The following is a 27573-nucleotide window of genomic DNA, read 5'->3' as shown; positions in this document are numbered from 1 at the left end:
CAGGTATCGGTTAGCTCAACAACGATCTGAAGGGGAAAGCGATGAAACGGGTCGCTGGAGTGCATCCGGCGCAGCGGCGGGCACGCGCAACTCATGCGCATGGTGCGGTGCAAAATCTGGTGCAAGGAGGGAAAGAGAACATATGCGAAAATCTGCATTATTACGCCTTTGGGGAAGAGCTGGAGCCTCTCCAGCACGCACTTGCCCTTGTGTTCCATGTCCACCGTGTGGAACACGATCCTTAGATGCCTCACATTCTGAGTTACGCACTTCTCCTCGACGTCTTCGTCTTGATTCACGTGATCGTCATTCTGATTGCTCGTCATCTGGATCTCCCGCGCGGGTTGCATCTTCTTGTACTGATCCAATACCAGATATTGCTCGAGAGGCGTCACCGAGAAGAATTACTGAAACACGAATAGTTAGAACACCCATTGATAGTCCAATTTTACAAGTAGAAACCACTGATCGTTCTTTTACATCTTCATCAGACATTTTTACTACATCTATGCCGACAATGAAAGAAAATCTGTTTAAAACATCTGAACCGTATGCACAGATTTCCAAGAGTGAATACATAGACGGCCGAATAAGTGAAAGATCAATTAGTGCTGAGAATGATGAGAGCAACATCGTACCATATACCAAGCCACTGACATTGGAGACACCATCTTATGATGTTTTGGAAATTATTGTATCCGAAACAGTCGATATCCTACCAACAAAAAATTCTTCTCTAAAAAATAAATCACCTGAGAAAATATTACCAGCAACAAATATACAGCCCTTAAAACATCATTTAACAACCAAGAAAAAATCAAACATGGATTTGGATGAATACGTTTCAAATATTTTAGTTGAAAGTCTTAATTCCTTAACGGATCAGCTCGAATCTATGAATGCCTCAATAGGTAGTGATAGAAAGTTAAATATAGTTGAGAAAGAAATAAAAGTAAAATTACAGAACACTGGAGTTAACACGATAGTGCATTTAAGCCCTACTTCTAACAATCAAATAATATTTGGAAACGAAGAATTATATGAAAGCGATGGACGACGAGATAATTGTAATAATCGACACGACGCTGCTAGTGTAAATATTGCAGAAGATATAATAAGCGTTGAAACGAACAATAATTTTACATCTGCCGAAAGCTTACGAAATAATGACATTGAACTTTCACATGAAAAAGTAAAGACTGATAATTTTTTAAACATCTCAAATGAAACAGTAAACAAGGCCGTTTTGCAGCAAATACAAAAACTATTTAAAGAAGAGCTTCAAAATGTAGAACCTGACATGAACTCTCCGGATGGCCCATTACCTGGAATTTCACATATTGAAATTTCAAATGTTGACGTATTTATAGATAATAATGGGGGTTCATATCCTAAAACTGACACAATAGAAATGCAAACTAAACGAAATTCTGGCATAGAAGTATTAGGTGGTGTAGGAGCTGGAAATTATTATCAAGAAGTCGAAGACAACGCTATTGTACCGCGATTTTCCGCTTTTCCACATACTGAGTCTATGGAGGTCAACACATCATCTTCAGAAGACGCTGAACTATTAGGCTCTGAATGTGCCAGTCTCGTTGATAGTTTGGATGATCCTAATTCACCACGATCTATCTTACTGAGAAGATCCTATAATACCAACAAAAGAAGCGAACTCGTAAGATCAGCTATCGATGTCTTAGATCTTTTACCGGAAGACGCTACGCAAGGTCCTAATTCCCCTAAGGAAAAGGGTGAATCATTTTTCATAAGAATAAAAGATAACGACTGTGACTGTGAGAAGGAGAATATAGTAGTCGCTGATCATATGCCAGAAACAATAAAACAGAGATTATATCGACGGCACCGAAAGAGAGAAATGCGTATGGAATGTGCACGACGAACCAAAGTAAAGCAATTAAGGAGAGATTTGGAGTCACAAAATAGAAAAGAAATATATAAAACGAAAAGGGAAATAGAAAAGGAATGTATGGTAATAATAAATTCCGTAATTGATGATGTAATTGCAAAAATTGCTCAAGACGAATACAAATGTATGAGAATTAGTCAAAAGTCGAATAAACTTGTTGCCACAAAGTCAGATGAAAACCTTATGAAAAAACAGTGGAAAAAGAACCATGAAAATAATAATAATAATAACAGGAATACTCGTAAATTGACTAAAAATAATATTTCTCATTCGTGTTCCGAAAATCTTGACAAAGATCATCGAAAATCTGAACGTATTATTCGAGGCAAACTTTCTTTACAAACACATCCTCCTTTGTCTCCTGATGATTGTGGTCCTAAAAGAATATATCAAAAATCAGAAATACGCGATGGTAATAAATGTATAGAAATATTAGAAATACTCGAGTACGTTAATAGTTCTCAAAATTCTGACACTACAACATCAGATGAAAATCATAATCTTAGTTCAAGGAATAGAAGGTCACGTATTCCTGTACCAGTGAATGAAAAAGTTCACAAAACATCAAAACTTAGCACACAAAGAAATCAGAAAAGTAATGGTAGTAGACGAACTCCTCCGATTCTCTCGCGAGATAGAAATGGCAAGAGTCACTTGCTGGCCAACATGCTCTTTGATGTGCTGAGTGAGGAAACTTCCGCTCACGAAATTCCTGTCCGTCGCGCCTCAGTGCCTTGCGAGTCACGGGCAAGATCGAATTCCTTGCGTTTCAAAAATGTATTTGACATCATACCTGAAGAAAGAAGTAGCCTTAGTTTAGAGTCAACTGGTGATGACTCGTACAATAGGCGAGCTTCAGCGCCAAGTTTGAGCGAATTTCCATCTACTGAAGAAGAGATACGACCTGTCGAATCAAATAAATATCGAGATTTAAGATATAATGTTACGAAGAACGCTGGGACTTCACCCATGCCAGATTTATACCGAGCTCAGGTAGTTCACGTCGGTGCAATGACATCACCGATTCGGAAATCAGCTGGAACGAGTCCCATTCGTATAAATAGTGGAGAATCCAGGGTCCACAGTGAACAAATGAACAAACACACGCAGCCTAAACTTGCCAAGAGGGTTCAGAAGCATGATGAAGGTATCCCGCGCACTCTCGCACCGCCGTTACATTCTCATCGCACTGCTTCCACAATATACTAATATTGTAGAAATATAGAGTAACTCCTTTGAACTGGACTATTTCGGAGTTTTAGAATTTGTATGTTGAAATCATTGTATTATAAAAAACTCATATTTTTATTGTATTAGAAGTATTGGCTTAAAAATAGTAAGGTAGCGCTAAGTTAAATCGTTGCTGTTTATAAACGTTCCACATTTTATTGTTAAGTTATATTTAAATAGAAATCACATTTTAACACCAAAGTTGTCATCTGCATACATTGTTTTAACACAGTATTTCGAGAGGCACGCGAGCACATTTGTTTACTGTAGTTACACTGTGGGTGAATAATAAACTTGTCAAAATTAGATATTTTTGTTTTATTTCATTAAGGTTCTGCAAGGCAAAAATCTGTATCGTCCCAGTACGAACCGACTCGCCGGTTGCGGGGCGGTCATAGTGAAAATGATGCAATACCATCAATTTTTCGCTTAAAACGCGGCAAAAAGAACGATAAAGAAAGTCCTGAATCGACATCGATCTCAGAAAGAAGGTCTTCTGAAGGGGTTTCTGTGGGTGATCGTAGTAAAAATCGTTCTAGAAATCTTTTGGGCATGCCGAAAAAAGAAAAGAAAAGTGACGAAAGGAAGCAGAAAGTAGGAGATGGGAGGGAGGGAGAAGGAGAAGAGTGGAGTTCAAGTGAATCTAGTGGTAGTTTACTGTGCTCTTTGGCACCTGCTTGGTTAACTGCGCGTCGACGTCGTCGGCGTGCTGCTCCTTCAGGTGTGATATTACCATAAAGTAAATAAATTGAATAAATAACTTGACTAAAGTTTGCATATTTATAATATAATTAAATGATAATAATTAAATTTGTATGGTGAATTTCCTTTTGACACTTTTAGGTATTATTTAAGTTAAGAGTAAATATAAAAAAAAATGTTCTAAAATAAAATAATAATAATGATTTGGAAAAAGGGTACGAACCAAATGTATGTTATCAGTTTATTAATAATAACAATTTCTTATTAAGATATCGTTTATTTAAATATATTAAAAAACTTTCAACAAAACCAACGATATTTTAGGAGAATGGGCAGTGACGGTAGCCGGTTCATGTCCGGCGGCATTACCTAATGACGTGGAAATGCGTCTAAGATTTCCTGATCCGCGACGACGTAACTCAACGTCGTCGGAACAAACGCCGCGACCACCACCGCCCCCACCCGCCTGTCATCGCGCCGTATGTACCTTTGATTTATTGTTAGCTTCATACATTTTTAATGTATTGCTATATTTTATAGGTAGGAGAAAATTTAGTGTAAGGACTAACTTCTCCACATTTTGCCCAATAATGAGAAATTTTGTGTAAAGTGATGAAACGTTGCTCCTACCAGAGCAAAATAATAATGTTTCTCATTTAATCGATCAGGTCAGAAGGGCAGTGGCGGCGTTAAGTTCCGCCATTTAACACACAGTGTGTGAACACTGGCTTTCCTCTGCCACCATAGTAAAAACGCAATGTTAAAATAAATATCCCATAACACAATGCTAATAATGACCTATGATATTATATAATAAATTATATTTGTTGCTATTAACAAAATATATAACGCTAAAATTATAAACAAAAATAAATATTATAAAACCCATCTACTATTGACATCTTAAAGGTGTGGGAACCGTAGTGTCCTAACACTATTTTTTTACATTAAAGGTGGACTGCAGCGCGCAATGTTCTCAAGGCGGGCGAACTCGTCGTGTTATCGACGACGCGAGTAGACTCACTCTAACAGTTAAAAAGGAGGCTTCAGGTAACCTTTTTATATAATAAACTTATTTTTTTAGCTTCATTCTTTATAGAGCAGGGTAGAAGGGGGAACCTAATGATAAAACATTACATTCTTCACTTTCACATGTTTTTTCACCGGAATTCTGTATTGTATGTTCTATTACTTCTATTTGAATTGTAATATAAGTCAAATAGTATAGTATAGGAAATTAATGTTACGCCTGTAATAAAAATAAAGCAATTCCCATATTATACCAGTTAGTTGTGGATTCGAATTCCACTCATGTAAATGAAATATTCATTAAAATTTATATTTACATTTCTTTGCTCTGGTGTTAAGGTAATGCCTCCAGAATTCGTCGGTATATGAGGAATGGAATGTTTTAACATTAGGTTCCCTCTCTTTACCGTGCAGCGTAAAGCAAACTTTCAAAATGTCGTTACTACGAGTTTTTTCAGATTCTTCAATAGTAGCATCGAAGAGTGTAAAGAAGTCAGCCGATTTACTACCAGATCTACACACATACCGTGCTTCTCGGAGTAAAACTAGGAGTTCCGTGAAGGTAGGCAATCATACATTTTCTTTACTTTTCGCTAAATTTTATGGTACCATCGTGGCGAAGGGGTCCAAGGGTGTCACTCTAACGTGATGGTAGTGGGTCGGTCCCCAATGAGAGGAATGAATTGTTTCAAATATTTCATTTCAGGTTACATACGCTTGGGGCCCTGCGCCACGAGTGGCCTGAAATAAATATGTTTTTCAAAAAGTGTCTTTTTTTACTAAGTAACCATTTTTAAAATAAATATACAAGACTAAATTTACATTATAATTATATATTAGTAAGCTTATAATTTACATCAAGAAGGCGGTCGTTTCAGACGCGGCGGGGGTACTCCCTACATTGCTGGCTTCCAGAAGACGAACCTATGCCAATAAGGTAATATTTTATTACAACTGATTATAAGCTCGATAGTAGTGGATTCGATCCCAATTTGAAAGAATTAATTATTTTCATTTCCTTACTCTGGTAAACAAATGGCAACGTTAAGTTTCCTCTCTCCTAAGGGATATCGGCAAAGTGTATAAATGTAAACGCGACGGTTGGGAGTTCGAATCCCCTTAAGGGATTTTCATTTTCATTCTTTTTGTTACCAGAGCGTTGTTACTTGTTGTTACTTGTTATTTTTGGTAACGAGATAAACAGTGGCGTTGTGTTCCATCACTCAACATGCAACTTCTCGGAAATTAACACGAGGTTCCTGAGGGAACCTGCGAGAGGATAGGCAGAGAGGCCTACCCTTCTAATTAAGAGATATAGCGTAAAGCTACTTGCTTATTTATTTGTTTAATATAATATTTTTGTAAATTTCCTCAGAGCACGTAACGGCCTAGCAGTGGAGGGCAACGCTATAGTACCCCATCACAAACCACGAGTGCCATCTATGAGCGAACGCGATCTAACAAGAGGATTACCTACCCGACATCATTTACCGATGCATTTGCGAAATATTTTCTAAGAATAAATTGAAAAATTGAAAATTAAATCAGCTTCACGCTGTATCCCGCATACAGCAGGATAAGCAGGAAGAACTTACACATTCCGTTCCCCAGTTTCTGCCGAATTTTTCGAGGTAACAAACAGTTGAGCGGCGGCCGGGCTTTTGCCTTGGTCCCAGAACGAAGAGGCGGCTAGAATCTAATCTAGTACGCGGGAAAAGGCGTGAATCAATTTCATTCCCTTGAATGGGAACTGAACCCAAAACATTCCCTTTCACACTTCGATACTTTGGCGCTGCGCTACAATAGCCTTGGATCAGAAACCGGAATTTTTTTGGAATTTTCGTTAAATTTACTTATATTTTTTAATTATCTACATTTTTAACTTATTTACAATAACAATTGACGTATTTTCGCTTTTGCTTTGCTTATAATAGCATAAGCGTATCTAGAAATATTTTGAAGAGGAGAATTTAGCTTTGAAAAGATTTATGTTTATGTAAAGTTGTTTGTTTAATCTATCTTGTTCTTGTTTTTTATTCCTTAATTGTTTAGGGTAGACAGAGAAAATCTGGGAACCTAGTGTTAAGACACTCTATTCTCATTAAACACTTTCGCTTCTCACTTCCCGCTGATTGCCTCCAGAATGCCTTATTTAAAAAAAAACATTCTTTTTCTTAATTAATACACAACTTAGGTACAATATAAAAGTACAATATAAATCTATATTATCATAGTTTATATATTATAAAAAATAATATTAAGATAGGATTTTATTGGTGAAGTGATTTCATGTGTTCATGTTTCAACCATGTAAGAAATGTAAGAAAAATATTAAAAAATAAAATTTTAAATTTTAATACTTATATTCTGTAAACACTATAGAGAAGTTGTTATAGAAATTGAAGAATGTATGTAAAGGCCTTATTATATAAATATAGACATTATAAAGTATTCATTAAACTGTTGAAAAATATTGTTTTGTTTTTTTTATTTTATTTTGTTTATCTTTTTTTTTAGCTTCACCTTAGCTGTATTCCGCATATATCAGGGAAGGCTGCGGGAACCTACCCGTGCCTCTACCTACCAGCAGCCCGTCCCCGTTTACCTTGTAATGTTTTAACCTATATATGTTCATTTACTGAAGTGAACTGAACTGAACTGTTTTGGGAACTCTACCTCATTTTCATACATCTCTCATCCAGAATATATTAAAAACAAAACATTTAAAAGATAAAACAATTAATATACTCGTATAATTAAATTAAAGAAATATATAATTATTAACAAAATTATAATCACTCATTCTTCTTCTTACCCTTCTTACTTTTACCAACCAAACTTCTTATAACTTTAACAAAATTCTTCAAAACATAGGCACATACTACTATTATCAATAATAGTTCGACATAATATCTCTGGTACCAGGCCATCATAAGTGCTGGAGAGCGCATGTGTACTGCTCCACCCGTTTTGGCAACATGTTCTACCCAATGTACTAATTCTTTAGCTGGTGGTACTGGTCTGTCGTGGTATATTAGGGAGAGTTCTTTCGCTTTTTGCTTATATCTGGAAGAAAAAACAATTATATTGTGTGTTATTCTTAGGAATAAAGAGAATATAAACGGGAAATTTGGTAGAATATTGAAAATATATTTTTAATATATTTTTAAATTTCACGCTGTATCCCGCATGTAGTACAGGCTAAGACAACCTTGCGTTAAGACACTTCCTTTTCTGACTTCTCGTGGCATTGTATGTTGATTAGCGGAACTCAACGACGTGCTTTGCCACGTTACCAGAGCGATCAAATGAAAATATAAAAAAATCCATTCCCAAATTGGGAATTGAACCCACATCCGTCCCGTTTACAGCCACAGAGTCCCCTACGTCATGACAGCCTTATTAAACTCAATAACCACTAACCTTGGTTCACCTAGCATTTCCTGCAAAGCCTTTTCTAAGTCTACATCCAAATTGTAACTATAATTCACTTTAATGACAAATCCTTTGGGAATAGCCCGTTTTACATTTAAAAATTGGTCCGCGCGAGCTGGTATGGCTATGATGGGGACACCAAAGTGTATGGCTTCGGTGGTTGATAGGAGACCACCATGAATTATGAAGAGGACACAGTTTTTATGGGCTGAAATGTTATTAATATACGTAAAATAATAATAAAGTATTTGAATTATTTTTATAATTGTACTTGTATCCAATGGGTGTATCTATAGATATTTTTCAGGGATCCTTGACTTTAACTGCCAAATATTCTTTGTGTGTAAAGGGTTTTTTTAAATTGTGGATATGGGAACCGCCTTTAATTTTGAAACTACCTACTTCAATACATGACTAACCAACATAAAAAAAACCAATTTAAACTATTTAACCATAGTTAACAATGCTTTAGATTAATAAAATATAATTATAATTCTAAATGTTATCTATATAACTCTATAGATATTATTTAATTTGTATGCCATCATGACGCACTGGCACAATAGCTGACTGTAAGCTATGATTAAGGGTTTGATTCCCAATTGGGGGAATATAATAATATTTTAATTGTTTTCAGTTAAGCCATTCAACATGTATTCCAATTTTAATTTTGTATTGAAATAATAATAAAATGAAACTTCACCTAAAATACTATGTTGTGGAGCCCATTTTAAAAGGTGAACATTTGGAGGTAAATTGGTCAAATCGTCCTCGAACTTCCATATGACCGTTTGTTTCAATTTTTTCGTTTCGATATTATACCTGAAGAAAGAAGTAGCCTTAGTTTAGAGTCAACTGGTGATGACTCGTACAATAGGCGAGCTTCAGCGCCAAGTTTGAGCGAATTCCCATCTACTGAAGAAGAGATACGACCTGTCGAATCAAATAAATATCGAAATCTAAGATATAATGTTACGAAGAACGCTGGGACGTCACCCATGCCAGATTTAAACCGAGCACAGGTAGTTCACGTCGGTGCTATGACATCACCGATTCGCAAATCAGCTGGAACGAGTCCCATACGTATAACTAGTGGAGAATCCAGGGTCCACAGTGAACAAATGAACAAACACGAAGGTATCCCGCGCACTCTCGCACCGCCGTTACATTCTCATCGCACTGCTTCCACAATATACTGATATTGTAGAAATATAGAATAACTCCTTTGAACTGGACTATTTCGGAGTTTTAGAATTTGTATGTTGAAATCATTGTATTATATAAAACTCATATTTTTATTGTATTAGAAGTATTGGCTTAAAATAATAAGGTAGCGCTAAGTTAAATCGTTGCTGTTTATAAACGTTCCACATTTTATTGTTAAGTTATATTTAAATAGAAATCACATTTTAACACCAAAGTTGTCATCTGCATACATTGTTTTAACACAGTATTTCGAGAGGCACGCGAGCACATTTGTTTACTGTAGTTACACAGTGGGTGAATAATAAACTTGTCAAAATTAGATATTTTTGTTTTATTTCATTAAGGTTCTGCAAGGCAAAAATCTGTATCGTCCCAGTACGAACCGACTCGCCGGTTGCGGGGCGGTCATAGTGAAAATGATGCAATACCATCAATTTTTCGCTTAAAACGCGGCAAAAAGAACGATAAAGAAAGTCCTGAATCGACATCGATCTCAGAAAGAAGGTCTTCTGAAGGGGTTTCTGTGGGTGATCGTAGTAAAAATCGTTGTAGAAATCTTTTGGGTATGCCGAAAAAAGAAAAGAAAAGTGACGAAAGGAAGCAGAAAGTAGGAGATGGGAGGGAGGGAGAAGGAGAAGAGTGGAGTTCAAGTGAATCTAGTGGTAGTTTACTGTGCTCTTTGGCACCTGCTTGGTTAACTGCGCGTCGACGTCGTCGGCGTGCTGCTCCTTCAGGTGTGATATTACCATAAAGTAAATAAATTGAATAAATAACTTGACTAAAGTTTGCATATTTATAATATAATTAAATGATAATAATTAAATTTGTATGGTGAATTTCCTTTTGACACTTTTAGGTATTATTTAAGTTAAGAGTAAATATAAAAAAAAATGTTCTAAAATAAAATAATAATAATGATTTGGAAAAAGGGTACGAACCAAATGTATGTTATCAGTTTATTAATAATAACAATTTCTTATTAAGATATCGTTTATTTAAGTATATTAAAAAACTTTCAACAAAACCAACGATATTTTAGGAGAATGGGCAGTGACGGTAGCCGGTTCATGCCCGGCTGCATTACCTAATGATGTAGAGATGCGTTTAAGATTTCCTGATCCGCGACGACGTAACTCAACGTCGTCGGAGCAAACGCCGCGACCACCACCGCCCCCACCCGCCTGTCATCGCGCCGTATGTACCTTTGATTTATTGTTAGCTTCATACATTTTTGAGGTATTGCTATATGTTATAGGTAGGAGAAAATTTAGTGTTAGTACTAACTTCTCCATATTTTGCCCAATAATGAGAAATTTTGTGTAAAGTGGTGAAACGTTGCTCCTACCAGAGCAAAATAATAATGTTTCTCATTTAATCGATCAGGTCAGAAGGGCAGTGGCGGCGTTAAGTTCCGCCATTTAACACACAGTGTGTGAACACTGGCTTTCCTCTGCCACCATAGTAAAAACGTAATGTTAAAATAAATATCCCATAACACAATGCTAATAATGACCTATGATATTATATAATAAATTATATTTGTTGCTATTAACAAAATATATAACGCTAAAATTATAAACAAAAATAAATATTATAAAACCCATCTACTATTGACATCTTAAAGGTGTGAGAACCGTAGTGTCCTAACACTATTTTTTTACATTAAAGGTGGACTGCAGCGCGCAATGTTCTCAAGGCGGGAGAACCCGTCGTGTTATTGACGACGCGAGTAGACTTACTCTGACAGTTAAAAAGGAGGCTTCAGGTAACCTTTTTTGTATGATATAATTATTTTTTAAGCTTCGTTCTTTATAAAGCAGGGTAGACGGGGGAACCTAATGATAAAACATTCCACTTCTTTCCACTTCTTCATTTTCACATGTTTTTTACCGGAATTTAACTCTGTATTGTATGTTCTATTACTTCTATTTGAATTGTAATATGAGTCAAATAGTATAGTTTAGGAAATTAATATTACGCCTATAATAAAAATAAAGCAATTCCCATGTTATACCAGTTAGTTGTGGATTCGAATTCCACTCATGTAAATGAAATATTTATTGAAATTTATATTTACATTTCTTTGGTCTGGTGTCAAGGTAATCCGCGGCGGAGTGTTCCTCCACTCAAAAGGCCTCGAGCATTAGGTTCCCTCTCCTTACCTTGCAGCGTAAAGCAAAATTTCAAAATTGTCGTTACTATTTTCAGATTCTTCAATAGTAGCATCGAAGAGTGTAAAGAAGTCATCCGATTTACTACCAGATCTACACACATACCGTGCTTCTCGGAGCAAAACTAGGAGTTCCGTGAAGGTAGGCAATCATACATTTTCTTTACTTTTCGCCAAATTTTACGGGACCGTCGTGACTGGCCTAAAATAAATACGTTTTTCAAAAAGTATCTTCTTTACTAAATAACACTTTTTTTTAATAAATATACAAGACTAAATTTACATTATAATTATATATTAGTAAGCTTATAATTTACATCAAGAAGGCGGTCGTTTCAGACGCGGCGGGGGTACTCCCTACATTGCTGGCTTCCAGAAGACGAACCTATGCCAATAAGGTAATATCTTACTTCTAACATGATTAGGGACATTGTGGCGTACTGTGACAGCGATTGATTAAAAAGTCGATAGTAGTAGGTTCGATCCCAATTTGAAACAAAGAATTGTTTCCATTTCCCCACTCTAGTAAACAAATGGCAACGTTAAGTTTCCTGACATAACGCATTTTAAAAGACGCCGTCGGTTGTGAGTTCGATTTCCCTTAAAGGAAGTAAATTATTTTCATTCTCTAGCTCTGGTAACGAGATAAACAGTGGCTTTGTGTTCCATAACTCAACATGCAACGTCTCAGAACTGAACACGAGGTTCCAGAGGGAACCTGTGAGAGGGTAGGCGAAGGACTACCCTTTTAGTTACTTGCTTATTTATTTGTTTTTTTATTTAATATTTTTGTAAATTTCCACAGAGCACGTAACGGCCTAGCAGTGGAGGGCAACGCTATAGTACCCCATCACAAACCACGAGTGCCATCTATGAGCGAACGCGATCTAACAAGAGGATTACCTACCCGACATCATTTACCGATGCATTTGCGAAATATTTTCTAAGAATAAATTAAATCAAAAATTAAATCAGCTTCACGCTGTATCCCGCATACAGCAGGATAAGCAGGAGGAACTTACACATTCCGTTCCCCAGTTTCTGCCGAATTTTTCGAGGTAACAAACAGTTGAGCGGCGGGCCGGGCTTTTGCCTTGGTCCCAGAACGAAGAGGCGGCTAGAATCTAATCTAGTACGCGGGAAAAGGCGTGAATCAATTTCATTCCCTTGAATGGGAACTGAACCCAAAACATTCCCTTTCACACTTCGATACTTTGGCGCTGCGCTACAATAGCCTTGGATTAGAAACCGATTACTACTTTTGGGATTTTCGTTGAATTTATATGTATTTTCAATTATCTACATTTTTAACTTATTTGTAATAACGATTGACGTATTTTCGCTTTTGCTTTACTTATAATAGCATAGGCGTATCTAAAAATATTTTGAAAAGGAGAATTTAGCTTTAAAAAGATTTATGTTTATGTAAAATTTTTGTTTAATTTACCTTGTTCTTGTTTTTTATTTCTTAATTGTTTAGGGTAGACAGAGAAAATCTGGGAACCTAGTGTTAAGACACTCTATTCTCATTAAACACTTTCGCTTCTCACTTCCCGCTGATTGCCTCCAGAATGCCTTATTTAAAAAAAAACATTCTTTTTCTTAATTAATACACAACTTAGGTACAATATAAAAGTACAATATAAATCTATATTATCATAGTTTATATATAATATGTAAAATAATATTAAGATAGGATTTTATTGGTGAAGTGATTTCATGTGTTCATGTTTCAATCATGTAATAAATATTAAAAAATAAAATTTTAAATATTTAATACTTATATTCTATATTCACTATAGAGAAGTTGTTATAGAAATTGAAGAATGTATGTAAAGGCCTTATTATATAAATATAGACATTATAAAGTATTCATTAAACTGTTGAAAAATATTGTTTTGTTTTTTTATTTTATTTTGTTATTTTTTTTTCAGCTTCACGCTATATTCCGCATATATCAGGGAAGGCAGCGGGAACCTACCCGTGCCTACCAGCAGCCCGTCCCCGTTTACCTTGTAATGTTTTAACCTATATATTCCTTTTTAAACTAGAATTTACTGAAGTGAACTGAACTGAACTGTTTTGGGAACTCTACCTCATTTTCATACATCTCTCATCCAGAATATATAAAAAAAAAACATTTAAAAGATAAAACAATTAATATACTCATATAATTTTAAATTAAAAAAATATATAATTATTTACAAAATTATAATCACTCATTCTTCTTCTTACCCTTCTTACTTTTACCAACCAAACTTCTTATAACTTTAACAAAATTCTTCAAAATATAGGCGCATACTACTATTATTAATAATAGATCAATATAATATTTCTGGTACCAGGCCATCATAAGTGCTGGGGAGCGCATGTGTATTGCGCCACCCGTTTTGGCAACATGTTCTACCCAATGAAGTAATTCTTTAGCTGGTGGTACTGGTCTGTCGTGGTATATTAGGGAGAATTCTTTCGCTTTTTGTTTATATCTGGAAGAAAAAACAATTATAATGCGTGGTATTCTTAGGAATAAATAGAATATAAACGGGAAAATTGGTAGAATACTGAAAAGAAAATTATTTTTAAATTTCACGCTGTATCCCGCGTGTAGTACAGGCTAAAAAAACCTTGCGTTAAGACACTCCGTTACCACTAAGACACTTCCTTTTCTGACTTCTCGTGGCGTTGTATGTTGATTAGCGGAACTCAACGACGTGCTTTGCCACGTTACCAGAGCGATCAAATGAAAATATAAAAAAATCCATTCCCAAATTGGGAATTGAACCCACATCCGTCCCGTTTACAGCCACAGAGTCCCCTACGTCATGACAGCCTTATTAAACTCAATAACCACTAACCTTGGTTCACCTAGCATTTCCTGCAAAGCCTTTTCTAAGTCTACATCCAAATTGTAACTATAATTCACTTTAATGACAAATCCTTTGGGAATAGCCCGTTTTACATTTAAAAATTGGTCCGCGCGAGCTGGTATGGCTATGATGGGGACACCAAAGTGTATGGCTTCGGTGGTTGATAGGAGACCACCATGAGTTATGAAGAGGACACAGTTTTTATGGGCTGAAATGTTATTAATATACGTAAAATAATAATAAAGTATTTGAATTATTTTTATAATTGTACTTGTATCCAATGGGTGTATCTATAGATATTTTTCAGGGATCCTTGACTTTAACTGCCAAATATTCTTTTTGTGTAAAGGGTTTTTTTAAATTGTGGATATGGGCACCGTTTTTAATTTTGAAACTACCTACTTCAATCCATGACTATCCAACATAAAAAAAAATAATTTAAACTATTTAAGCATAGTTAACAATGCTCAAGATTAATAAAATATAATTATAATTCTAAATGTTATCTATATAACTCTATAGATATTATTTAATTTGTATGCCATCATGACGCACTGGCACAATAGCTGACTGTAAGCTATGATTAAGGGTTTGATTCCCACGTGGGGGAATTTAAATTTTGTATTGAAATAATAATAAAATGAAACTTCACCTAAAATACTGTGTTGTGGAGCCCATTTTAAAAGGTGAACATTTGGAGGTAATTCAGTTAAATCTTCCTCAAACTTCCATACGATCGTTTGTTTCAATTTACTGAATATTTTCAATAGATTTTGTATTAAGATATCTGGAAAATGTTTACTCTCTAAATTCGATCCCATGCTGAAGTATATAACGCCATGTGGGGTATTATCCATTAGCTTCTTCAGATTCTGAAATATATAATGTGAAATTAGGTAACAATAATAAAAATATTTTAATATGTAAATTTCTTTAGCTTCACTCAGTATCCCGCATAAAGCAAAGTAGGCAGATTCAATTCAAATTCAAACACTTCCTTATTCAAATGGACTTTTACAAACACTTTTGAATTATCCAATGAACACCTATCACTAGGCAGTTATGCTACAGAAGAGCTTACAAGAAGAACTCATAGTTAGACAGAGAAAACTTAGTCCTAAGTAAGACACTCCTACTTAGTAAGTAAGGAATGGATGGATCAATGACTAGGAAAAAAAACTACTTACATCAGGTATCGGTTCAATATTAGAATTTATGTGAAATCCAGCAACAGGCATAACATTTTGCGGTAGTTTATCCGGCAGGCCCGTGGAAACGTGGGAGTTGCTTAGCACTAGAGACGCGTTGTAACGGAGTTCATCTAATGCTGGTACTCTACGGTTTCTCTCTCTTATGTGGTGTGAGAAGAGTTTCTCGTATGTTCCACTTTCTGTTTTAGAGAGGTAGCTGAAAAAGGGTAGGGTCTAATTATAAAATTTCTTATTAAAGAACTAGTAGTGTGTTTCTATTGAGCAGTTTATAAAATACAAGTCCAGTTAATAAAACAAAACTATGTTAAAAAAAATAAAAAAAATCACACAGAGTAAATAGAGAAAACCTAGTGATATATCATTATCCATACATACTAACAATCAAACAGCGGGGAAGCTATAATAAATAATAATTTAAATATTCATTCTCCACAGCCGAGATCGAATCTGTAACCATCATAAATAAGTAAGAAAAGCTATATAAAAAAAAATTACTTACATTCTCTGAACAAACTGTCCCCATATCAAATTCCATAGTTCCATAACTCTCTCATGAAACGTAAAAGGCGGCACATTTCTTGATAAAGCATTAGAACTGTAGGCAGGGTTTGAGACATCATCTACTAATTGTAATATCATCCAATGAGGTGTTAATGTTGAGAACCAAATGTATGGACAATTATAGACGGCTGAAAATCTGAAAATATTTTCTTCTAGCAGTGTAGGAAGAGGGAATCTAGTGTTAAAATATTTTCATCATAGAGACATTATGTGATGAATGGCAGAACACAATGTCATACTTTGTCTTGTTTCCGGAACAGAGGAATTAAAAACAATTCAGCGGAAATCGAACCAATGATCATAGCATTTGCAGTAAGAGGCTTCCTCACCTCACTTTGCCACAAAGGCCCAAGAAAATATTAAGTTAAATAATATAACATTTATTTAGTAAGAAGCCGTTGCAGTACAGGTTAACAGTCTCCGACCGTAGTTGCAATATGGGTGCAATCCCCATTAGGAAGATGTGGAATACATATAATATGTAAATTATTCATTCATGTGGTAATCAAAATATATTGTGTCTTGAAAACTGAGCAGAAAACAAAGTGTTTTAACACTTGGTTCCCTCTACTTATCCTCCTGACCGGAGAAAGCTATTCTGGGGTGGGCACGGACCACCAGCCCCCTTTTCTACGCCCATGACTGTGTTAACAATCACAATAAGCAATTTGAACTTACCCACTAAATATTTCATTGAACGCCCATTCAATGATAACTAAATCAAAGTTTTGACTCTTATCTGCTAACAGCTTCTGTACGTTAGGATTCTCGACTGTTTCTTCAGATAGATTTATTAACATTTGCAACAAAGGAACCAAACTGTCTATTTGATTCGGTCTATCTAATATTCCTGTTAAATTTGTTATTTCGCCTGAAATATGAACGATTATTTCGTTATATTCTAATAACTACCGATGTAAAAGGATGTTATGAGCTTGACATATCTTATGGTTTGTCTGTGGCAGTATAACTCCTAAATTGAAGACATGATTTGATTGCGGTTTTTTTTTATTGAAAGCCTTGTTCATCGTGGTGGTTCTTAGCTATATTTTATGAAAATTAGATTAGTAGTTTAAGAGTACAAGCGCTTTTCCAATTAGGGTTTTTTTTTAATTATAGATATTGCTAGTTATGTAAGTACGTAAATAAAATGTGATGTTTTATATTCAGATTTAAGATAAATTCAAATTCAAAATTCAAAATATTCTTTATTCAAATAAACTTTATAAGCACTTTTGAATCGTCGAATGTACATGTCAACAAAAAGCTACCACCGGTTCGGAAGGCAGTTCTGCTGAGAAGAGCCGGCAAGAAACTCAACAGTTGCTCTTTTTATTTCCTACATTTCTGTGAAATTTATAATTAACATTTGTACCTGATTTGTATCGTTCTCTGATACTACTGATATCCACGATGTTGATACCATCTTGAGGTTTATGTGGTGGACGCGGTGTAATGTATGTGATCTGTCACCACCACAAGATTAAAAGTAAATAATACTGAATGAAGTTGTCCTGGCTGTAAACGTTACGGTTGTGGATTCGATTCCCATTCGGGGAATGAAATAATTAATATTTTTATTTTCTCAATCTGCTTACGAAACAAAGCGCGACGTTAAGCTCCGCCGCTCAACTTGCAATGTCTCAAAGACACCACTACCACTTGTACCACTAGGTTCTAGCTTACTCCGGTATATAAAGGAAGCTGAATAAATCTATTTGATTTGAAAACAAGTCTTTTAGAAAACAATCAAAATAATTATTTCTGAGTGGGAATCAAATCCACAATTAATTGAATAATTTCAACATAATATACTGACAATTGTTTATATCTGTTACTACAAACATTTTACAGATAATTTTAGTAGATATCAGTGCTTACCTCATGTCCCGCTTCCGCCAAATGTTTCATCAGGGCATGGCCCAACAACGAACTGCTTTTACCAAAAAATGAAAATACACCTAAAATCTTCAACCCATTTACACAAACTAAGCTTAATATTGTTAAATATAAAATTAATTTCATTATAAACTAAACTTTTGCAGTCTTTTTACTGTCCTATCTTGAAAATGCATATCGTTTCTTGGATATCTATAATTTGATATACTGTTATCGATGACGAATTATATTAAAAAAAACTTATCAACTAATAATAAGGTAAATAATCTTTTGTTAACAGGATTATTGGTTATTTACTTAGGTTCATTTACATTATCGGTCGTGTTTGCAATATCAATTATAAATTCCTTCAGATTATCAAAGCGTCTATATAAAAAAAATTAAAAACATGCTTAAGACATTTTTTAAGCAATTCCTTTTAAATTAGGTGGCACAGGATATGTCCTTAAAATGTGATGAAATCAAACACCTGGGAAATTATGTATAACTTTTATTTCTTTAACAAAATAATAAAATATTTAATTTAAAATCAACGTGGATGTATATAGATGTCGTCGTGGCGCGGCAGAACAAGGTTGTGACTGTAACGCGATGATTGTGGGTTCGATCCCTATTCGAGCAATTGAAATATTTACACTCCGTTCCCAACTTTCCGCCGAATTTTGGAGGCATTGCATGTTGAGTGGTTGAGCTCAACGCCGCTCATTGCCTCGACACTAGAGCCTAAATAAATATTTCATTTCCTAGATGCTAATGATTTTTAATCTTACGTTTAGATTTACGTAGAAAATCATAAACTTTTTTGACTAAACTCTTAAGACAAAACAAAATAACAACTATAATTAGAATTAAATCGACATAATACTTCTGGTACCAGGTCATCATTAGTGCTGGGGAACGCATGTGTACTGCTCCAGCAGTTTTAGCTATGTGTTCCACCCAATGCACTAATTCTTTGGCTGGCGATACTGGTCTGTCGTGGTATATTAGGGAAAGTTCTTTTGCTTTCATTCTGTATCTGTAAGATGAAAAAAATATAGCTAAATTATAACAACCTAATAAATATATTAGCAAGAGAGTACGAAGAGATAAGATAGAAGTTCAATTTAATGACTAAAAGTTTCTCAAAAAAGTTTCTAAAATCTCTACATTTTTTTCTTCATTCACTTCATATATAACTTACCTCGGATCATCGATCATTTGTTTTATAGCATTTTCCAAATTTACAGCTAAATTGTAAGTTAAATCAACTTTAATTGCGAAGCCTTTAGGAACAGCTCTATTGACGTTCAGAAACTGATCACCACGAGCTGGTATCGCGATGACGGGAACTCCAAAGTGTATAGCTTCAGTGGTTGATAACATACCACCATGTGTAATGAAAAGGATGCAGTTTTTATGAGCTGAAAATTTTAGGAAAATTAACTAAAGTTAAGGATGTCACGAATTAATATTTATATAACAATTTTCCTGCAAAAAACACAGTTTGCTTGTTAGATAGATCTAAGGATAATTGACACAGAAAATCAGCTTCACGCTGTATCCCGCACACAGCAGAGTAGGCAGAGGAAACCTAGTGTTAAGACACTCCGTTCCCCACTTTCTGCCAAATTCTGGAGGCATTGCGTGATAATTGGCAGCACTCAACGCCGCGCTTTGCCTCAACAACAGAGCGAAGAAATGGAAATATAAACGTAAATAATTAGCTTCATTTACATTTCTCTAGCATAATTTACCTAAAACACTTTGTTGCGGAACCCACTTTAAAAGATGAACATTTTTCGGTGTATCAGGAAAATCTTCTTCAAATTTCCATATCACCGTTTGTTTCAATTTACTAAAGATTCTTAAAATGTCTTGTTTCAGTATAGACGGCATGTTTTTACTTTGTAAGTTAGATCCCATGCTGAAGTATATGACTCCATGCTGGGCATTGTCCATAAGTTTTTTTAAAGTCTGTAAAAAAATTCAATAAATTACAGTATAAATCTGTTTTTTTAGCTATATAAAAAAGCTATATTATGCATACATTAGGGTAGGCAGAGTGATTCTAGCGTTAACACACAGTTTTTCTATTTTCCGCCCAATTTCCAAGACAGTATGTGTTGATGTGCAGAACTCAACACCACACTTTGTCAGAAATGAAAATAATCATTTTACTGAACGAGAATCGAACCGTTCAGACGCCTCTGTACCACGACGGCCTATTATAAATATGTTTTGAAAATATAACATAATATACTACTTTTTGCATCCAAAATAAAGACATTTTGACGTGGTCGAATATACAGTTATCGATTCAATTCACACTCCACAGTGAATGCATTTTGTCGCGCTGCGTTAAGTACCGCCACGTAACCGTGGCGGAACTTAGGTGGAACGTAAGTGTTAACTTGGTCTATAAAATTAGGAAATAAGTGGGGAACGGAGAGTTAACCATAGGTTCCTTCCTGTTGCCTATCCTACTGGGAAAGCGTGAAGCTGCATTTTTATATTTATTTCTATAACTTACATCTGGTAGAGGTTCAATATTACTATTTATATGAAAACCTGCAATAGGTATGACATTTTGTGGCAGTGATTCCGGAAGACCAGTCGATATGTGGGAGTTGCTTAGAATCAACGATGCATTGTTTCGAATCTCGTCCAGTGAAGGCATAGTGTGTCCTCTTTCCAGAATAAATTTGGCAAAAACTTTATTATAAGTTGCGCTTTCCATTCTCGAAAGATAGCTGAAATATTTATTTTATTACTAGAGGCCCCCGTGCGGTTTTGTCTTCTTGAACTGTGTATACGAATATTGGTTTAAATGTATTTATGATAACAATGATGGATTATTTTATCTATAGGTATTGTTATTCAATAAATAATTTAACTAATTTGAGTTGAATGAAATTTGTTTAATTTTGTTTGCAAAAATTATCGTATTTAATAGAAAACTGTTTAGTTATGATATATCTATCTAGGTAGAAGGTAAGTAAGTACATTTTTTCTACGTCTCGGAATATCTATGTCGCTCCTAAATGTAGAAACCTCCGTGTATCGTCATACAAACAGTATGAAAAACAAAAATATAGAAATCTAAAGACACAGAGATAAAATATTTAGCAAGTAGCAATTTTGTTGAACTAAATAATTTAAATTTATATAACTTTTTTAATTATGAACCGATTGTAAAAAAACAAATACTAAATGTGCTGTGAGCTGTGAGCTTGCAAAAATGTAAAAGTGAAAACCACATTTTAATCAGTTAAGCCGTTTCTATGATTAGTTTAAATAAGCCTACAGACAAATAGACAAAAAAAAAATTAAGAATCATTGTTCTCAATTTGAACAAGATCTTGAAAGTTAAACTTACATTTCTTGAACGACCTGTCCATACACAATATCCCATAATTCTGAAACTCTTTCTAAAAATGTAAACGGCGGTACACTTTTCGATAAAACATTCGCATTGTATGCAGGATTTGGTATGTCCCCAACTAATTGTAAAATCCTCCAGTGAGGTGTTAATGTAGAAAACCAAATGAGAGGACACTTGTATACAGCTGAAAATCTGGAAGAAATTATACTTTTTTTAGTTCCCTTTGGAAAACGTAGCGGTATTTGAACTTGCGCCTCTTAGAAACTACCTAAAGAGAATAGGAATTGAAACCCCAACCATCGTGTTAACATTCAGAATGTACTCGTATGCCATGACGGCTTCATTAAATAGATACAAATCAGCGATATCCTCACCCGGCGTAAATCTCATTGAAATTCCATTCAACGATAACCAAATCGAAAGTTTTCTTCTTGTCAAACAGTAAACTTTGTACGTTAGGATTTTCAACAGTCTCCTGGCTCAGATTTATCAACATCGTCAGCAAAGGGACCAGGTTGTCTGTCTCTTTGGGTCTATCTAGTATTCCTGTTAGATTCACAATTTCATCTGAAACATGTAAAAACTAGAAATATCCAGAGGTAATTAAGCATACTTCAGCAGTGTGTAAAGTTCTAAAATAAATAAATAAAGAAATACCGAGTGTCTTAACACTAGGTTCCCTCTGCCTATCCAGCTGTGTGCGGGATATAGGGTGTTTTTTTACTTTACAGCAAATACCTTATACCATTCGAGCATAAAGAGTTGAGGAACGACGTGTCCTAACTAAATTTCTCATATAGCTTGCCATGCCTTGCCCCCTGACTACAGTACAGCTGACAGCGTGAAACTAAAAAAAAATAAGGTGTTTAATACCAACCTGATTTAAAATTTTCTCTGATGCTACTAATATCTATAATACTGATATTCTTTTCCAACTCCTCCGGCGGACGAGGCGTTATGTATGTAATCTAAAAGATAGATACATCAGGTTTGTTTAATTTTGTATAATTTTGCTTATGTTTCTGTTATTTATAAGAACTTCTTTTAGTGTTCGTTTTTTATCTATATACTAGCGGACGCGCGCAGCTTCGCTTGCGTATTTAAGGGTGAATTCTAATAACTCATGAAACATGTGTTCAATGAAATATTTTTAAGAGTCTAAATTTCAAATTTTACAAAAATCGGTGGCGATTTAAAGATTCTTCCATACAAACTTTCAACTCCTTATTTGCACTCTTAGGGGGAGAATTCTAGAAAACGATGAAACACGTGTTCAATTAAATACTTTTAAAAATCTAAATTTCAAATTTTATAAAAATCAGTGACGATTTAAATTTTTTTCCATATAAACTTTGAACCCCTATTTCACCCCTTTAGGGTTAAAATTTTTCAAAATCCCTTCTTAGTGGATGTCCAGATTACAAAAGTAAACATCTGTCCAAATTTCACGTTTCTACGCACAGCGGTTACGGCTGTGCGTGCGTCTTACCTCAGTCAGTGAGGACAAGTCCTTTTATATATATAGATTATTGCTAACCACCAACTGGTGGTGGTGGTGATGGTAATAACCGATGCCCATTACGTCATGTATTACCAAAAAACTTACAGGTTTTATAAGAGAACAAATTTTGGTTTTGTTATTTTTATTTTATAATGACATTGATTATGATGAAACTCATACAAAAAGTAAAGCCTGAAGACAATAACTCGTGGTCTGAGGTACATCATTATGGTGCATAAAAACACCAACCTGTTTGGCAATTTTAAAAGCAATGCTAAGCACATTTTAATTTTTTAAATCTTCAACTCCTATATTACTTCTATATTCTACTTTCTTAATATTTTCAAAACAGCAACTTATTGAAAAAAGACAAGTGCCGTTCACTCAATTCTTCCACTTATTAATTAACTGATTTAAAATTTAATTTAAAAAATCCTCTGCCTGTTACATGGGGGATACAGCTGAACCTAATTTGTTAACTTGTTAAAATCAAATTGAATAGCTTCGCGCTGTATTCCGTACACAGCAGGTTAGGCAGAGAGAACATAGTGTTGAGACACACCGTTCCCCATTTAAATAGATTTAATTTAAACCTTTATTTGTACTTCCTCTTAATTAGAATTTGCTTTACGATAGTATCCATTAAAATTATAAAAATATATATAATTAAAACTGTTTTACCTCGTGTCCTGCCTCCGACAAATGCTTTACAAGAGCGTGGCCCAAAATGGAATTACTTTTCCCGAAAAAAGAGAACACTGCTAAGATTTTTAACCCATATATATATTTATAGTTAAAAAACAATGTTAAAAAGTAAAAAAATAACTTCATTTTATATATTATTATAATATAGACAATATATATTAAAACTAATTTTGGTTATGGCTATATACATATAAATCGTTTCCACGGAAAACGGAGAACACTAGCACTATTCTATAATAGATACTTAATTATAGATCACTGATGCCATCGGTCGATCACTAAATCCTTTTGTTATTTCAATAATTTTTTTAGTAAATGAACTATAAATTCTATAGGAAATCAGTAAAATCGTGATATACTTATATCAACAAGCAAGATATATATATTTAATACATTTAACCTTCACCGACCACGTATAGTTTTACACTAACACAATGACGATGTTTATTCTAATTAAGTACTATCCATTGATAACAGTCTATTTTATGGGTATTTTATTTTTCTTCAATTATGTTTAATAGGGAAATTATTAAAATAATAATGATAATATTCAGGCCAGTCGTGGCGCATTAGCACAGTGTGATCCCAACTCGAAGTAATGATATGTTTATTTAAATTTATATTTTCATTTCGTCAGTGTCGAGGCAAAGCGCGGTGAGTTCTGCCCCTCGACCTGCAATGCCTCCATAATTCGGCAGAAAGTGGGGAACAGAGTGTCTTAACACTAGGTTCCCTCTGTCTACCCTGCTGTGTGCGGGAAACAGCGTGAAGCTGGAAAAAAAAATGTTATCTAAATAAATTTTGAGGTTTTGGGTTTCTAAAATCCAGGTACTTCCAGGGGATGATTAGGCATATAAAGTTTCTTTTTTTTCAATTATTGAAGTGAAACAATATTTTTAATTAAAAGGATAAAATAATGTTGAATTATATATAACGCAATATAAACAATAATACTAAACTAACAAGTTAACAACCTTGAAGATAAACAATCTAGGGATGTCGGAACACTTCACATCAAGATGATTCAAAAGATTTTGCGTTTCTAAAACTATAGTGTATTTAGCTAGCGAGTTTAGTACTACAAATAGGAGTTTTCATACGAAATATTTAAAAAAAAAATAAAAAGTATTGTGTTTTTATCAGTATTCATCTTTTATAAGTTTTTATTCCTATTAATTAAATGTCTATAAGCTATCAATAGATTAAAATTTCCACTGCCAGATGTCATGACTTAATACAGTTACTTTATTTCTGTTCATTTCTATTCTTTATGGTTTTTTTATTCTAGTGACCGCTTTATTTCTGTAATACATAAATAAAAAATAATATATCATTTTTGATACAATTTTCGTTATTGGATATTTTGTATCAATATATCGATATTTCTTGAACAACCCTAAAACAATCAAATAGATTGCGTTATAAGGAAATGTTTTGTATGTAACAAAATAATAATAGCATTGTTTTGAGTTTGAGTTAGTAGAGAAAATTTTAATAGGTAAATAAGTATTCATTCCCTCGAGTGGGAATCGAACCCACAAGCGTCGCGTTTACCTTCACACATTTGTGCTACTACATTACTATGGCCTCAAAGGTCATTTACATAATATTCCTAACTTAATACTCTGATTGTAAGCATGGAGTGAATTATTCTCATTTTCTTGCTCTTGTAACTCAATCGACTAAGCCCGGTGTATAATTCCACCACTAAACCCGCAATGCCTTGAAAATTATTCGAAAAGTGGGGAACGTAGTGCCTTAACAGTAGGTTCCATGTTCTGCTCTACTACGTGTGGCATATATTCTGACGCATCTGTTCTATTCATTATTAATCTTTTCATTATTAATTGTAATGAAATAACACGTTAAGTATAAAAATATTATTTAACTAAGTAGTGCAAATAAATGTTAATTTATGGAAGAAAAAAAAAATCAGTTTATAAAAGTATATGACCTAACCTAATCAACCTGTATAATAACATAGTCTAGACTCTGACAACTATATTTATAAAATATACTATATGTATCAACATGTAAGGGAGAAGTGGCATGAAGGAGCCAGGTTTTGAAAGAGCCACTTGCAATATTATAGTAGTTTAGGAACGGATTCGTTAGAATATTTTATTTTTAAATGGCAATATTGATTTCCCGCCACCCACAAAAATTTTATAGTTCATCGGAACCAACGGACGCCGATACGTCGAGTTAAAGTTTTTGGCATTCCAAAGTAAGTATTTTAATTCCTTTGAGTTGTTTTTTAGTATTTCATTGTAAACAAATACGGGTAATTGGAATATAGATTGAGTTTATGTATATATTTAGCCTCGTAACTGCATTAAAATTGAGTTTGAAAAGTTTTGATATCGTTGTCATTTTAGAGGTTACAGTTTTTTATAGAATAAGTTATGAAAGAGCCGAGTGGACGGGCCTTGAAAGAGCCGAAAGAAAAAACGAGAAATCAGTAATTGAAGAATTAAATTGGCCATGGCCAATGGTTTCTGCCTAGATAAGTGGAAAGAAATTGAAAATGCGAGTGATGATTGGCTCAAAGGATTCATATAATGTGATTGGTCTGAATAATGTAAGATTAAAAAGTTTGTTAGAATTATCTACTTAAAATGACTGATAGAATTAAAAAAACATTACTTTTTAATAAGAATTATTAAATCGTTTTTATTTAATATTGTTTACCATAATTTTCACTGTTATACCTCATAATATAAGACTGGCTCTTTCATAACTTTTAATGGCTCTTTCAATACCGAAATGTTATGAAAGAGCCAAATGACACATTTTTTTTAAATGAATATTTTATTGATTAATTATTGTATTTAAGGGTTATTTCGTACGAAATTATCTAGTTTAATAAATAAATAATAATTTGAGGAAAAAAAATCTTAATATTTTTAATTAAAAGTATATTTTTTTGCTTCATTTAGTAAACTGGCTCTTTCATGCCACTTCTCCCTATAGCATTGGCGTTAATGATGCCTACTCTACACTACTAAACAATGAAGGTCAAACTATGAGAGGATAATTGAATAAAAAAAAATTAAGACCGCCTAAGACGTTTTATATACATATACATATATTATATATTTTTAGCTTCACGCCGTTCCATGCACATAGCAAGGTAGACAGAGGGAATATAGGAACCTAATGTTAAGACACTCTGTTCCTAATAAGACATTATAGAGGCTTGTTATAGAGACTTTGCCTGGTTACTAGATCGAGAAAATGAGAATAATAAATATTTCACTTCTTTGCGTTTCCAATTCTGTTGGGCTTACAGTTGTGCCACAACTGATTTTTTTTATGTATGTACATGCTTTTTTTGCTTCTTACTGTATTCCAGATGTAGCAGGATATGCAGAGAGTGTAGTGTTAAGTCACTCCAATCCCCACTTTACACCACGCGGAACTCAACGCCGCGCTTTGCCTCGTTACCAGAGCGAGGAAATGTAATAGTTAAATTACATTTCATTGAATATAAATCGAACCCACACACAGTCGCACGCTTGTGCCGACGCCCGGCGCGACTATAAAGAAATAAATAAAATGTTCATAAATTATTATTTTCTACTGATGCAATTGTAGCGCAATAGGACAAACTTTGACTGTAACCGGTATGGTTTTAGGTTCGATTCTCACATAGAAATAAATTATTTTTATTTCACCGGTTCTGTTTCTGGCGAGAAAAATACGGTGTTAAGTTTCGCAACTTAACATGCAGTGTTTCTAGTACTGGGCTTTATTTGAACGT

At 34.2% G+C, this 27573-nt stretch overlaps 4 protein-coding genes across 9 annotated transcripts in view; 1 reads left to right on the top strand and 3 right to left on the bottom strand.

Moving 5' to 3' along the window:
- Window positions 1-13544, top strand: part of LOC146536403 (uncharacterized) — a 44991-nt gene extending 31447 nt beyond the window's left edge. For 2 of the 6 annotated variants that reach the window (XM_085190284.1, XM_085190286.1), the window contains 7 exons: window positions 4-3077; window positions 3492-3881; window positions 4187-4341; window positions 4816-4912; window positions 5350-5453; window positions 5770-5828; window positions 6267-7364. In XM_085190284.1, the coding sequence (XP_085046410.1) occupies window positions 4-3077; window positions 3492-3881; window positions 4187-4341; window positions 4816-4912; window positions 5350-5453; window positions 5770-5828; window positions 6267-6408 (4021 nt within the window). In that variant the 3' untranslated portion in view covers window positions 6409-7364. Of the gene's footprint in view, window positions 1-3; window positions 3078-3491; window positions 3882-4186; window positions 4342-4815; window positions 4913-5349; window positions 5454-5753; window positions 5829-6266; window positions 7365-9876; window positions 10267-10571; window positions 10727-11200; window positions 11298-11740; window positions 11845-12028; window positions 12101-12507 lie in introns of those variants that run through there. The other 4 variants (XM_085190289.1, XM_085190285.1, XM_085190288.1 and 1 more) reach the window with 4 other exon arrangements.
- On the bottom strand, window positions 7608-9171 carry LOC146536404 (UDP-glucuronosyltransferase 2B15-like; the record flags this gene model as incomplete). The annotated part of the gene is made up of 3 exons (XM_085190308.1): window positions 7608-7957; window positions 8315-8534; window positions 9030-9171. Coding segments are annotated over 3 exons (633 nt in total), but the record flags the coding sequence as incomplete, so codon positions are not given.
- Window positions 13545-13842: 298 nt separating the features above from the next.
- Window positions 13843-18560, bottom strand: LOC146536402 (UDP-glucosyltransferase 2-like). The gene is made up of 8 exons (XM_085190297.1): window positions 18223-18560; window positions 17717-17807; window positions 17020-17212; window positions 16280-16477; window positions 15757-15976; window positions 15222-15441; window positions 14558-14777; window positions 13843-14188 (listed from the first exon to the last, which is right to left on the bottom strand). The coding sequence occupies exons 1-8, from the start codon at window positions 18364-18366 to the stop codon at window positions 13918-13920; spliced, it is 1557 nt and encodes a 518-aa protein (XP_085046423.1). The 5' UTR covers window positions 18367-18560; the 3' UTR covers window positions 13843-13917.
- A 154-nt stretch (window positions 18561-18714) lies between these two features.
- LOC146536401 (UDP-glucosyltransferase 2-like) lies at window positions 18715-24247 on the bottom strand. Its single transcript, XM_085190296.1, has 8 exons — window positions 23787-24247; window positions 22482-22572; window positions 21979-22171; window positions 21599-21796; window positions 20753-20972; window positions 19977-20196; window positions 19424-19643; window positions 18715-19258 (listed from the first exon to the last, which is right to left on the bottom strand). Exons 1-8 carry the CDS (start codon window positions 23934-23936, stop codon window positions 18991-18993), a joined length of 1560 nt encoding a protein of 519 aa, XP_085046422.1. The 5' UTR covers window positions 23937-24247; the 3' UTR covers window positions 18715-18990.
- Window positions 24248-27573: the final 3326 nt, after the last annotated feature.

The sequence above is a fragment of the Heliconius melpomene genome, chromosome 9 (assembly GCF_056956725.1).
Source record: "Heliconius melpomene rosina isolate 202511_hmr_F chromosome 9, ASM5695672v1, whole genome shotgun sequence".
NCBI classification, from domain to species: Eukaryota; Metazoa; Arthropoda; class Insecta; order Lepidoptera; family Nymphalidae; genus Heliconius; species Heliconius melpomene.
Note: the sequence above shows the minus strand (reverse complement) of the source record. Positions and strands in the feature narration are given on the sequence as shown.